This window comes from Macaca nemestrina, chromosome 2 (assembly GCF_043159975.1).
Source record: "Macaca nemestrina isolate mMacNem1 chromosome 2, mMacNem.hap1, whole genome shotgun sequence".
In the NCBI taxonomy this organism is placed as follows: Eukaryota; Metazoa; Chordata; class Mammalia; order Primates; family Cercopithecidae; genus Macaca; species Macaca nemestrina.
The window spans coordinates 163960435-163974667 of record NC_092126.1 but is presented as its reverse complement, the minus strand read 5'-3'; the positions used below and the strand labels follow the sequence as shown (position 1 = coordinate 163974667).

The window sequence follows — 14233 nt, the reverse complement described above, 5'->3', positions numbered from 1 at the left end:
CTCCTTCCTCATCTCCTAATGCTGCCACCTCCCTGTGCCTGGAAATAGTCAAGGCCGGATTCTGTTCTTTTGCTTGAATTTCTTTCACTTTGCTTCTTAACTCTTTCTAAACTACAATTCCCCCATTCTCACTGACTTAGTTTTCCCTCTCTCCGTGTTTATCAAACTATATCCCACCACGCCCTGACAAGGCTTCTCTCCCGTAGATCATCCCCTTTCTAGTATTTTGCTGGCAATATATAGTGGGGTTTTCTCCTTTGCCCTACGTTGTCACTAAACTTCCCAACCTAATAGGCAGTGTCTTGCACCTTCTACTGATCATTTCATTCTTTCTAGCACTAAAGATGACCACTTCCCATGTCTGTACCCAATTCCAATTCCTGGCCTGTTGGCTCAGATGTATCTGTAGCACTCACCTGTGTTCTCATGCCTAGTGTCTAAATATTTGACTCCAAAGGTCACTAGTGGATCACCTCCCTGCCTCTCACTTTCCCCCAAGGCACAAAGTCTCCTCCCAGCACCTCCCTTTAGTCCTTCCCTTCCTCGTGTCTCTTCTACAGGGAGAGGAACATGCTCAACTTTGTGATTTTTTTCTAGTTTGTAGTTGTGATCTACCCTGTACCGCTGAATCATCTCACATGATTTAAACACTCACACCAAGTGTGCCACACTTCACGGCTTAATCCCCTGTTGATCAGAAAACCCCAGGTCCCTGGAACTGAAGCAGGGTCTCATTCAGCCTGACACAACCTGAAATTTCTCCCTGACTTCTTTCCCAGCCCCAAGACAGGGGACTTGCAAGAGTCCCTGTGTTGAGCCTCCTTGGAACTCACTGTCCTCCGTTGATCAAGGCCCACCCAGCAGGTTCTGTCTAGTTCTAATCCTCAAGGCTCCTTTGCATCCCTTCCTTGCTCCGTTGTCCAGCCCTGAGCTCTCTCAAGCCTTGTACTGCTCTCCCCTTTTCCCTTCCCTTCCAACTCTATTCCTCTCCTCTCTACATACTCCTGGGAGCCTTGCTCTTTCTGTAGCAGAAACTTCACACTGATTTTATTTCAAATTCCCCTCCATTGCTATCTACAGTTGCACTGCTCTTCTTAGTTTCTTTCCCTCCACCTTCACACTTGTCTTCTCTGGAGGGCAGGCTCTCCTGGGGGCTTCCCCTGGGCCAGCCTCAGAGTGGCATCTGCTTTTCTGGTTCCTCCCCACCTCCTCTCCCCTCACTTCTTGCCCTGCCAGATCTGTCTATGGCAACAGCCCCTGCAGCAGCGTGCTCTCCTCTTCCTCTTCCTCTTCATGCCCAAGGCCATGTCAGCCTCTCTTAGCAGCTTCCATTTTATTGTAGGGGCACTAAGCATAAAGCAGTTAGTGAGTAAAGCGAGTTAGTTCAACATCAGTGGCAAGGGCTAGGACCTGGCCTCCTGACTATGACAACAAGACAATGCCCACTATATCTCCCTGCCAGGAGCAAAAACCAAAGTCCTCTGACCTCCAGGAGGCTGCCTGCCAGCTGGGTCCTGTGTGGTCACAGTCAGTCATTCCCGTGTTTATGTGTGTGTCGTTCATGGAAGACCTCCCTTCTCCCTTGAATAGGGGATTTGGGGCCTCTTAGCAAATGAAGTAACGGCACAAAGACGTGTGTGTATGCGTGTGTGTGTGTGTGTGTGTGTGTGTGTGTGTGTCCCCTTCTCATTCTTATTCTCCACCGCCCCCAAACACAGGGGATCTTATACAGAAAATCAGCATTTCGCAGAAAGGAAATGGCCTCGTGAGGAAGCAGCAGGAACAGCCTGTTTATGGGAGAGCTCAGTGGGCCAGGCGGGAGGTGTCCCGGCCCTTCCTCTGTGTCCACCATACTTCCTTCTTCAAGCTGTTGAAGTGGTGCTCTGGGATGCCAGCCTCCAGGCATTCAGCCATCAGACTCTTACTCTAAAGAGGACAGGGAAAACTGAGGAAATACAGACAATTATAGAGGAGAAAATGAAACTAATTCCAACCCCAAATTCATCACTATTTCAATTCTCTATATATACATATCTACACACACAGATACATACATACATCTCTCTAAAATATAGCATATACAGGACATTATTATTATTGTAGTTTTAAACCTTCAATATTGTTTTATATGCACCCATATATTTACCCTTTTTAGTTCTCCACATTCCCTCCTGAAGTTCCATGCTCCCCACTGGCTTTTGCCAGGATAACTTTCTTTGGTATTACTTGTAACGCAAGTATCTGCTGGCAAAAAAATTCTTCAGTCTTTGTCTGAAAATGTCTTTATTTCGCCTTCACAATGGAAGGATTATTAAACTGTTGGTCAAATTCTTGGACAGCAATAAAGATATCAACCCATTGTCTTTTCTGTGTTACAATTTCAACTGAAAAGTCAACCATTAATCTTATTTTTATTTATTTGTGGTTAATTTTTTTTTTCTGGGTATTTGTAAGATTAGTTTTCTTGTCATCGATTTCCAGCAATTTTATGATGTGTGGGTAGGTGTGTGGGGAGGTATGTGTGTTTTTAATCCTCCTTTCATTACTTTCAAAAACTTCTTGGCAAATGTGTGTTCCCAGATTGCTTCTGTCCCAGTCTTGTGTCTGTAACATATGTTAGGCTATTTCACTGAGTTTCATGTGTCTCTGTTTTTTTCTTAATGCTCTTTATTTTGTTTGTTTCTGTGCTTCGGTTTATATATTTTCTGTTGACCTAATTTTGAATTCACTATCACTGTCTTTTGCTGGTTCAATCTGTTGTAAAACATCCAATGAGTTGTCAATTTCAGATATCATACAGTTAATTTCTGGAATATGCAGAAATGTCCAGTTGATAATTTTTAAAAATAGCATTATTGAGAGATAGCTTATGTATCATAAAGTCTAATCATTTAAGTGAACAATTGAATAACTTTTAGTATATTTACACTTGTGCAGCTATCATCAAAATCTAATTCCAGGACATTTCTATGCTCCAAAAAGAAACCTACTGTCCATTTGCAGCCACTCTCTATTCCACTGTCAGCCACAGGCAACCACAAATCTACTTTCTCTATGGATTTTCCTTTCCTGGACGTTTAATATAAGCGGAGCTATACAATATGTGGTCTTTGAGTATACTTCTTTCACTTAGAATAATGTTTTCAAGGTTCATCTGTGCTGTAGCATGTATCCTTCATTCTTTTAAACTACTGAGTAGAATTTCATTGTATATTAGTATTCCAGGTGTATTCCACATTTTATTGATCCATGAACCAGTTGATGGCTATGTGGGTTGGGTTTTGGGCTATTATGAATAATGCTGCTATGAACAGTTGTGTACAATTTTTGTGTGTGGGCATAGCTTTTCATTTCTCTTGGGTGGATATGTAGAAGTGGAATTTCTGACTTACGATGAATTTATGTTTAAGTAACTGAGCAATTGTTTTCTTAAATGGCTGCACCATTTTACACTCCTGCTAGCAGTGCATAAGGGCTCAGTTTCTCCACATTATTACTGATTCTTATGTCTTTTTGATTTGTAGCCATTGTTGTGTATTGTAAGAGGTATTTCTTTGTGGTTTCAATTTGCCTTTCTCTAATAACCAATATTGAGTATATTTTCACATGTTTATTGGTCATTTCATAGCTTCTTTGGTGAAATATCTATTTTAATCTTTTGCTCATTTTAAAATTGGGTTATTTGTATTTCTGTTATTGAGTTGTAAGAGTTCTTCATATATTCTGAATACAAGTCCCTTATGGGATATGTGATTTTAAAAATAATTTCCGTCTGTGACTTATCTTTCTACTTTCTTAATAGTATAGAAAAGCACAAACATTTTCAATTTCAATGAAGTTCAATTTATCAACTTTTTTGTGCCATATTTTTTCTGATTAAAAAACAAACAAACACAAACAAACAACAAAAAAGACTTTTAAAAGCCAGGAATAGAATAAGTCTTCCTAATGTAATATGACAATCTGTCTTATCAGCCACCAGTAATATGCTTTATAAAGAAAACTAGGCTGGGTATGGTGGTTCACGCCTCTAATCCCAGCACTTTGGGAGGCTGAGGCTCGTGGATCACCTGAGGTCAGGAGTTTGAGACCAGCCTGGCCAACATGGTGAAACACTGTCTCTACTAAAAATACAAAAATTAGCCGGGCGTGGTGGCAGGTGCCTGTAATCCCAGCTACTCGGGAAACTGAGGCAGGAGACTTGCCTGAACCTGGGAGGCAGAGGCCGTGGTGAGCTAAGATTGCACCACTGCACTCCAGCCTAGGTGACGAAACTTTGTCTCAAAAAATATATATGTGTGTGTGTGTGTGTGTGTTTGTGTGTGTGTGTGTGTAAAATACCTGAAGCCTTCATGCTTTTGGTGTCATATCTAAGAAATCTTTCCCTAACCATAAGGACTTATTCCTATGTTTTCTTCTCAGAGTTTTATAGTTTATAGCTCTTACATTTAGGTCTATGATTTTGTAATCCATTTTGAGTAAAATTTTCTGTATGGCACGAGATAAGAGCTTTAATTCATCTTGCATGTGAATATCCAATTTTCCAAGCACCATTTTTTAGCAAAGTTGGTCTTTCCTCCATTGAATTGCCTTGCATTTTTACCAGAGATCAATTAATGATAACAGTAAGGGTTTATTTCTTGAATCTCAATTCTGATCCATCAATCTCTAGATCTGTCTTTATACTAATGCCACATTATCTTGGTTATTTTAGCTTTGTTGTAAGTTTTGAAATCAAAAAGCGTAAGTCCTCCAACTTTGTTCTTCTCTTTCAACATTATTTTGGCTATTATGGGTCTTTTACTTTTTCATAGATCATAGTTCTCCTTTGAAACTTTTCTTGCCTTCATCTCTTTGTCTATATTATCTTCCATTTCCTTTTCATTAATCATATGATTTTTTTTGGTCTTTTTTTTTTTTCCTTTTTCTGGAGAATGGGGTCTTGCTATATTACCCAGGCAGGTCTTGACCTCCTGGGCTCAAGCCCTTCAGAGGGTATGGGACAAGATAACTCTGGATGTGGTCAGGGTGGCAACAAGGTTCCTTGGTCCATTCTTCTATAGCTAGAATTGAAATGGCAAGAAAAGAAGTGAGGGTCTTAGGGAATCACTTCCTGCCTGAGAACAGAAAGCTACATTAAAGGAGTCCCATGGCATGGAGGGACCCTGTCTGGGGTGAACCACCTAGGAAAAAGTTTGCAGGCATGGAAATGAAGAAAGTTTAATGAACAGTTCATTCACTCAAAGACAAACCTTGTGAAGGATGCAGCATAGCACTGAATTAAGAACACAGGTTTTGGAGTTAGACTGACATGGATTGAGATTCTGGCTCCACCTCCTACCAGCTAAATAATGTCAATGAATCGCTCACCTGAAGAGGAGAGGAGCTGTGTGTGCTCAGTGCAGACTTACGGTGCCTTCAGCAAACTGACAAGTTTAGTCATGTAGAAAGACTAAGTTCATTGATAATTTATTCACTCATTTATTAAATAAATGAATTATATTCTTCCTTTCTGAGAACATAGTCCTTAGCTTTAATATTCACCTTGCATACTGGATTTTACAATCAATTATCTTTGCAAAGGCCTCTCTGAAGAAGTGTTTTACTTTCACTCGGTACAGGAGATGATACTTTCAACCCTCTTCTGATGAGACTTCACCAATTACTAAGCACCCTGAGAAGCAGGTGGAGCCCTCAGAAGCAAACACAGCTGTATTCAGTTAAAAGTACACATCTAATTGGTCTCACTAAATTTGCATGAAATAGAGATGTAGCTGGCACACACCAGCCACCCAGTCCCTGTCATTTTCCTGCCCAAGGGCGACATTCTGTAAAGGAACAGTGATGGAAGAGTGACACGGGAGCAGGACTGCAGCTGCTGGCTGGCACCCCTTCACCCCAGTTCAGATCTATTTCTAACCCAACTCCAAGGGTTCTGCTTCCATTATTTCTTGCCACATAACAAATCTCCCTTAAACTTACTGGATTAAACCCACCACTGTTTCATTTTCTGACATGATTTTCTGTGTTGGCTGGGCTCAGCTAGGGAGTTCTTCTGCACCACAGGACCTTGGCCAAAGCTGCAGTCACCTAGAGGCATAACTGGGCTGGGGAGTCCAAGAGGGCTCACCCACACATCTGATGTTTGGTGAGGATGGCCAGGAGGCTAGGGTGGCTGGGCCTGTCTCATTGGTGTGATCTCAGGCCTCTCCCTCTTCACATGAACTCTCTGCATGGTCTCTTTGGGTGGTCACTAAGCAGGGTAGCCAGACTTTGTTACACAGTGGCTTAGGGCTCTCCAAAGACAAAAGTAGAAGCTACCAGGCTTCTTACTGCTTAGGCCCAGAACTGTCTCTTCCCCACATTCTATTAACTAAGCAAGTCACAGACCAGCCTAGACTCACTATAGGAGGGGGCTGCACAAGGGTGTGAATCTTTCAGGGCATGGCTCCTTGGGAACCACCTTGGACAACAGCTGTCATGGGTTCTCTAGCTGGAGTTTCGTAGGCATATGAGAGAAGGAACTACAGAATGTGCCAGAGTCGGCTTGCTTAACACTTGGGCCAAACAAAGTGAAAGTTATACAAATACCGTGGAATGAGATTCTGGCATTAATTCTACTATCTCCTCATTCAGAAATTGGGGAAAGTGTAAATTAGACATGGTTTAAGTAAATGTCCTTTCTGTGGTCCTTTGGTGACATTTCTTTTATCTTCTTGGTCCACGTCACCTGTTGGGCTTCTCCTGTGAATCATGTAGTCGAGTTGTAATTGTCACTTCCATTATGGGGAATAGCATTTATATTTATTGCTGAGAAAGCACCATCTCACCATCTTCAATTGTCCAAAGTTCATAATTGATGTGCAGAATCTTTGCCTACTGTCTCCATTGCCCCAGGTGCTGCTATCCCTCATGGCTCCTGAATGATGCTGAAAACGTAAGGGAGGTTGTTCTCCTCTAATGTAGACCCTGAAATACTATCCTGCTAATAAAATTTCCTCTGCCTGCCTGTGATGCTCTTTGATTTGGGAACACTCTTTGTGAACAGTTAGAGGGTTTTGTAAAGTCCCTGGGTTTTTGTCGTAAGAGTGACTTCCAAGTTATTTGGAATACATAACAGAATATATCTGGTGTGTGGTAGATTCTCAACACATGTCTGTTGAGGAATATGATAAATGTCATGATGATTGTTATGAGGAATAAATGAGTGCCATGTTCTGAATGTTTATGTTTCCCCCAAATTCATATGTTAAAATCCTCATCCCCAGTGTGATGGCTTTAGAAGGTGGGGCCTTTGGGGGGTGACTGGGTCATGAGGGTGGAACCCTCGTGATTGAGTTAGTGTCCTCATGAATGAGACCCCAGAGACGGGGCGTGGTGGCTCATGCCTGTAATCCCAGCACTTTGGGAGGTTGAGGCAGGTGATCACTTGAGCCCAGAAGTTGCAGACAAGCCTGGGCAATATGGGGAAACCCTGTCTCTACTAAAAATGAAAAAAAAAAAAAAGTAGCTGGGTATGGTGGCACGCACCTGTGGTCCCAGGAGGCTGAGTTGGGGGATCGCTTGAGTCCAGGAGGTAGAGGCTGCAATAAGCTGAAATCACACCACTGTACTCCAGCCCGGGTGGCAGAGGTTTTTCTTTTCCTTTTTTTCTGTTTCAAAAGAGAGAGAGAGAGGCCCTAGAGACCCAAAGAGCTGGCTGGCTAGCCCCTTTCACTATATGAGGACACGGAGAAAGTGCCATAGATGACAGGAAGCAGGCTCTCACAGACATTGAATCTACCAGTGCCTTAATCTTGGACTTCTCAGCCTCCAGAACCATGAGAGATAAATTTCTGTTGTTTATAAGCCACTCAGCTTCTGATATTTTGTTATGGCAACCCGAATACACTAAGACAATGAATGATCTTTCACAAAGGACCTGAAACACTGAGTTTGAATAATCATTAGTTTCCATTTTGGTATCTGTTCCATGCCTTATTCTCTAATACAAAATCTGCCCCAAAATACTAATCCTGAACCTAAGATTGCTGCAGCTATGTGCTGAAACCATCTTTCTCAGTGTGCTTTTTTTTTTTTTTGAGACAGAGTCTCGCTGTGTTGCCCAGGCTGGAGTGCAGTGGCACAATCTTGTCTCACTGCAACCTCTGCCTCCCAGGTTCAAGTGATTCTCATGCCTCAGCCTCCCAAGTAACTGGGATTACAGGCATGCGCCACCACACCCAGCGAATTTTTGTATTTTTGATAGAGATGGGGCTTCTCCATGTTGGCCAGGCTGGTCCTGAATTCCTGGCCTCAAGTGATCTGCCCACCTCAGCCTTCCAAAGTGCTGGGATTACAGGCATGAGCCACTACATCCAGACCCACAGTGTCTTTTAATATATTTACATTTAACTAACAACATATTTGTTTGTTTTTTTTTTTTTTTGAGACAAAGTTTTGTTCTTATCATCCAGGCTGGAGTGCAATGGCACGATCTCGGCTCACTGCAACCTCCACCTCCTGGGTTCAAGCGATTCTCCTGCCTCAGCCTGCTGAGTAGCCGGGATTATAGGCACCCGCCACCACATCCAGCTAATATTTTGTATTTTTAGTAGAGATGGGGTTTCACCCTGTTGGCCAGGCTGGTCTCAAACTCCTAACCTCAGGTGATCCTCCCACCTCGGCTTCCCAAAGTGCTGGGATTACAGGCGTGAGCCACCGCACCCGGCCCCATATTTGGTATTTCTACCACACATCTGTATTTTCTATTTGTCTTACCCTTTCAGTTTCTTAACTCTCTAATTGCCTTCTTTTGAACTTTTTTTCTTCCATTTTTTCCTTTTTATTAGCTTCCAAGTTATGCATTCTATTTTTGGGCTTTTAATGATAACCCTAGACATTTCAACAAGCACACTTCACTAATCAAAATCTAAGATTTACCATCTTTTTTTCCCTTCAACAATACAGAACCTTAGTTATTGTGTCCATCCATATTTTAGTCGTATTTTGCTTTTCCTAACTCCCAAGATGTTGTTATTATTGGTTTAAGGAGTCGTTGTTTGTTTATTCCGATTTTTATAGTAAATTTTTATTCATTTTTCAAATCTGCTTGGTCAATTTTATGGTCTTTTGTTCTTTATTTATGTCTTCAACCTCTTGTACTGCTTATTTAAACATTTCTGTGTTTGATAATTCAGGGCATCTTCTCATGTCTAATTTTAGAAGGGTTTTTTTTTTTTTTTTTTTTTTTGCTGATTCTTGCTCATCATGCTGTGCCAGTCTTTTCATTCATGACTTCTGAGTATTTGCTCATATTTCTTTGAAATTATAGGTAATTATTTGTGCCTAGTTAGAAAGTGGAAAGTGAGTTCCTCCAAAAAGGAGGATTTCTGGCCAGACGTGGTGGCTCACACCTGTAATCTCAGCACTTTGGGAGGCTGAGGGGGGTGGATCACTTGAGGTCAGGAGTTTGAGAACAGCCTGACCAACATGGTGAAATTCTATCTCTACTGAAAATACAAAAATTAGCCAGGCATGGTGGTGGACGCCTGTAGTCCCAGCTACTCAGGAGGCTGAGGCAGCAGAATCGCTTGTACCCTGGAGGCAGAGGTTGCAGTGAGCTTAGATGGAGCCACTGTACTCCAGCCTGCGTGACAGAGCATGACTTGGTCTCAAAAAAAAAAAAAAAAAAGGATTTCTGTCTGCTTTTGTGGGTATCTGGGAGAATTCCCAACCCAAATGCACTTTAAATCTTAAATCAACTTTTTGGCTTGAGGTTTTTGTGAACACCTAAAGTATACATTTTGTCTGCAAGCCTACATAAAGTCAGGATCATGATTTGAAAAATCAGGGAGATTTTCCCCTATGCCTGTTCAGTTCAAGTTTCCAGTCAATGTATTTTATTCACAGTGCAATGGAGGGCCAGGGTCAGAGACAGATTAATTCCTTATTTACTCTTACAGGTGAAACCGTCAGATGTCACCTGTCATGACGTTAGAAACAGAAATTTATGTGTTAGAATTGTATTAAGTTTCGATTTTGGCTTTAGAAAAAGGATCATCATTTGTGGTGGTGGCTGCGCTTGTCAGTCAGCGCCTAGAGAGACTTTCGGGGATGGTAGTAACAGTATAGTCCCCCATTTCTACTGAGCATTCTCAATGTCTGTTCCAAGTAGAATTCAGGTTATGCTCTCAAGGCGGAAGTTGCCTGGGGAGGACATCTTTGAGTACAGCTCATTTTTTTTTCTTTTTTTCTTTCTTTTAGAGATGAGGTCTCACTTTGTCACCCAGGCTAGAGTGCACTAGAAGGATTCTAGCTGGCTGCAGCCTCAAACCCTCAGGCTCAAGAAATCCTCCCACCTCAGCTTCCCAAGTAGCTGGGACTATAGGCTCATGACATCGATCTTGGCTGTTTTTTATATTTTTTGTAAAGACGAGATCTCACTTTGTTGCCCAGGCTGGTCTCAAATGCCTGGGCTCAAGCAATCCTCTTGCCTCAGCCTCCCGAAGCCCTGGAATTACAGGCATCAGCCACCATGCTTAGCCACAGCTCTATTAATAGGCACAAGTTCTTCAATATCCACTTAGACCCCAACTCTGCTGGGACCACAGGCCATTTTTCTTCCCATGTTGTGATCTTGCCCGCCACGCCTCCACTTTTTCCCCATCTGCCTGGCTACTTAGTTGAAAATTCTCCTTCTGCCCAGCCTTTCCAGCTCCTTGTGGGAGCTTAGGCCACACCCCACCTGAGGGACTATCCTCCCTCAATGTCCCAATCCCAGAAATCATCTTGAACAAGTAATCTGTCCATGAGTTGCTCCCCGTTGAGACCTCTGGCCAGGTCGTGGCCTCCTAACCTCAGTCCACTCAGCTGTGGCCTCCATGATCCGACCCAGACAGCCTGCTCTCTTTTCTTCTCATTTCTGCCTCCCTCTTGCCCTTGTCTTTCCCATGCCCTTGTTCACAGGTTCTATTCCAGGGCTCTATTTTTGTGTACAAAACGTCATGATTACAGTTCTCTTTATAACAATTCCAACCCCATTCCCTGCTTTTTTTCCCCATGAGAGGTCAGTTCCTGAGTCCACAGGCCCAAATGTGAGTGATGCATGGAAGGGACAGAGTGTTTCCTCTGAGGCCTCTACACATGCCTGTCCAGTCTTTTCATTCTCTGTGGTTTTCTCATTTCTAGTCCAAGAGGCCCAGAAGCAAACCTGGAGGTGAGACCCAAAGAAGGCTGGAACCATGCTGACTTTGTATACTGTGAGGACACAGAGTTTGTTCCTGGAAAGCCCACTGTCAACGCAGATGAGGAAGTTGGGGGTCCCCAAATCTGCCGTGTATGTGGGGACAAGGCCACTGGTTATCACTTCAATGTCATGACATGTGAAGGATGCAAGGGCTTTTTCAGGTAGAGTTACCCATCAGCCTTCACCCACCTGCCACCACTGACACGCTGGGTCACACCTAACTGGGGTCTGCCACTAACCCACTGGGTAACGTCTCAGGGCCTCAGCTTGACCTGTCCCCCAGGTTCAGTGTGGGCTGGTAGCCCACCCAAAGGCCTTGTAATTAGTCTCAAGGGAGCCATTTATATCCCAGAGGAATCATTCATCTTCAGTCTTCCTGTTCTACCCAGGAAGGGTCTCCTTCCATTAAGATATACCTTGGTTTCTCCATGTGCTCTTGAATAAAATGGAAAATGACTCAGTGAAAGGTAAAGAATTTGAAACTCCCAAATCCAAGTGTTCACATTCGCCTTCTGGGGTGGTTGTTTCCTAAAGAATGGCATAAAATAAATGCTCAGACCATGGGAAGAGAAGCAGACCAAAGGGAGGGGAGGGGTGGGGAGGAGGGAAAGCCATGTGTGAGGAAGCCCTCCAGGGGCACCCTCCGGAGGGCACAGGGTATGCAAGGAGCAGCTCCCATGTCAGGAGCCACATGTGGGACCCTCATGCATTTCCAAGACAGCCTGCCTGATGGCCCTTTGCCGAGTTCTTCCTGGTGGCTGGGCACGCAAATGGAAAAGGGCAGGTTCCAGGGAGAAATGAACATTCGCGTTGCATGAGTTGTAACAGGGGTGAGACACATCAGCAGTGTCAGGCTGGGTTCAGCTACAAGTCGTAGGACCTTTATTGCAAATTGGTTTGGCAATCAGGAAAACGCGTTACCTCTCCTAACAGGAAGTGTGAAGGCCTCCAGGTTGAGTTCAGCAGCTCAGTTCTTTCCATTTTTCTCTTCAGCCATCCCACGCGAGAGCTCTCATTGCAGTCTGGCTCCCCTTATAGGGGCACAGTGCCGGGGCTCAGGCAGGAGTCATGATGTTCAGCAGACGCACAGAAAGGCTTAGCTTTGAGAGTAAGGAAATCTTTCCCAGGAGTCCCCTCACATTGGCTAGAGCCAGGCCCAGCCTATGCCTGAGCTAGTCACTAGCAAAGAGCAGCAGATACGTCCCTGAGCTGGCCACACGCCACGTGACTGCGTGGAAGAGGCTGGATGTCTGCACCAGCTCCAGATGCTGCTGGCACAGAAGAGGCTGCCCAAGGAGTGTCTGTGCATCCTGCCTCAGCATGTGGGAATCTTCTGCTCTCCCTTCCTCGTTTGGGTACTATTCCTGGGACTCTCAGAAAGAGGCAACATGTTGTAGTGGGCAAAAGCTAAATCCAGTATCAGGCAGACCTGGATTCAAATTTCAGCTTGTCATGTACCCGGAGGACAGCTGGGAATCCATCGTCTCCAAGCCTCAGTCTCCCTCATCTGTGCCAGGCAGATGAGATTATGAATTTCACAGCGTTTGAGAACTAAATTTACAAAACTGCAAAATACCTAGCCTAGCATCTGATACATAGCATACCTTTAATCAGTGTGAGCCCCGGTTTCACCTTTGACCCATTCTCGGTGGACTTTGATGTAGCATCAGGGCTTTCTTACCCAGGCCAGTTGGGAAGGCAAAAGGCAGGGATGGCGTCTGTGAAGAACATGACCCTGGGCTGGTTGCTGGTCCGAGGCCCGAGGCCTCCAAGCTCAAACCTGCACCTGCCAGGTCACTGCGGGCTTGGCTCAGCTTCCCAGGCCTTCCCTCAGGGAACTCTGCAGCCCCACCTGGCTGTTCCATGCTCCTGGGCCAGCCTTCCCTCAGTTTCCACTCTGGACCAGACTCAGAGGCCAGAGCCAAGGGAGAAATTGTTTCTTTCCGTCCAGCTGTGGAAATGGGGAAAGTAAAGGTAGGGCTGCAGTGACCGTGTCTTTTGTGGGACAAGCAGGACTTCCGGGCTGGGAGGAGGTGATCTTGTACCAGAGTCTCCAAAAGGCATCTGCCCCATTGCCTCTCTGTGCACCGCAGAGAGGGGTGTGCGGGGCCCGTGGGTCGCGCCTGCACGCTCTGCTGTTCCAGGCGTTCGACCTCCTTGCCCCCTAGGTCAACGAGGGAAATCCACTCTGCCATGGGGAAGCCGCTGCCCCGTAGGGTAGAAAAGCTTCCCCATAGTTCACCCCTTCCTCCCTGGCCGCCCAGTCTGGAAGGGGAGCTGGGGAAGGCGGCAGGGGGCTTCTGTGGTTTCTTACCCTCCTGGGGTCATTTTTCCTCGGCTTCCTCCTTTAAGGAGGGGAAATCGAGGAAGAGGCCCATCTCCATGGAAACTTTCTGGTAACAAGGGTGTGAAAGAGGAGGGGACAGGTATTTCAGGAGGAAGGGAAGGCGCTGAAGGTGGGCCTGGAGCGGAGGTGTCCCAGAAAGTGGTTCTGAGGCTGCAGGCCCGGCGAAAAGCACGTGTCCCATTTCCTGCGGGAATGGCCAGAAAAGGTTTCCTCCCCGGCTTCTGCCCCCTCTAGCCGAGTCCTGGACCTCTAGGGACGCCCACCTACACCCTTCCCATAAAATCTGACCCAGCTGGGACGCAAAGGCTAGTGTCCCCCTCCGCGAGTTGGTAGGGGCTGGAGAGGAAGGTGGTGTAGCCCGGAGCCCCAGGCGGAGGGCCCGGGCACCCGTGCATCCTCCCTTCTGCTCCCTGTTCTCTCACAGGAGGGCCATGAAACGCAACGCCCGCCTTAGGTGCCCCTTCCGGAAGGGCGCCTGCGAGATCACCCGGAAGACCCGGCGACAGTGCCAGGCCTGCCGGCTGCGCAAGTGCCTGGAGAGCGGCATGAAGAAGGAGAGTGAGCAGTGGGCGAGCGGGCGGGCCGGGGCCGGGGTGCACGGCTCTGTGTAGAGACGTGCTGTGGGTGCGTGCATGCGAGTGTGGAGATGCGCGGCGAGT

General features: G+C 45.5%; 1 protein-coding gene across 2 annotated transcripts in view; it reads left to right on the top strand.

The window, feature by feature from the left end:
* Positions 1–14233, top strand: part of LOC105470331 (nuclear receptor subfamily 1 group I member 2) — a 40326-nt gene that overhangs the window by 12672 nt on the left and 13421 nt on the right. For both annotated transcript variants that reach the window (XM_011722194.3, XM_011722195.3), the window contains exons 2-3: positions 11170–11388; positions 13999–14132. In XM_011722194.3, coding sequence (XP_011720496.1) covers positions 11357–11388; positions 13999–14132 — 166 coding nt within the window. In that variant the 5' untranslated portion in view covers positions 11170–11356. The remainder of the gene's footprint in view (positions 1–11169; positions 11389–13998; positions 14133–14233) is intronic.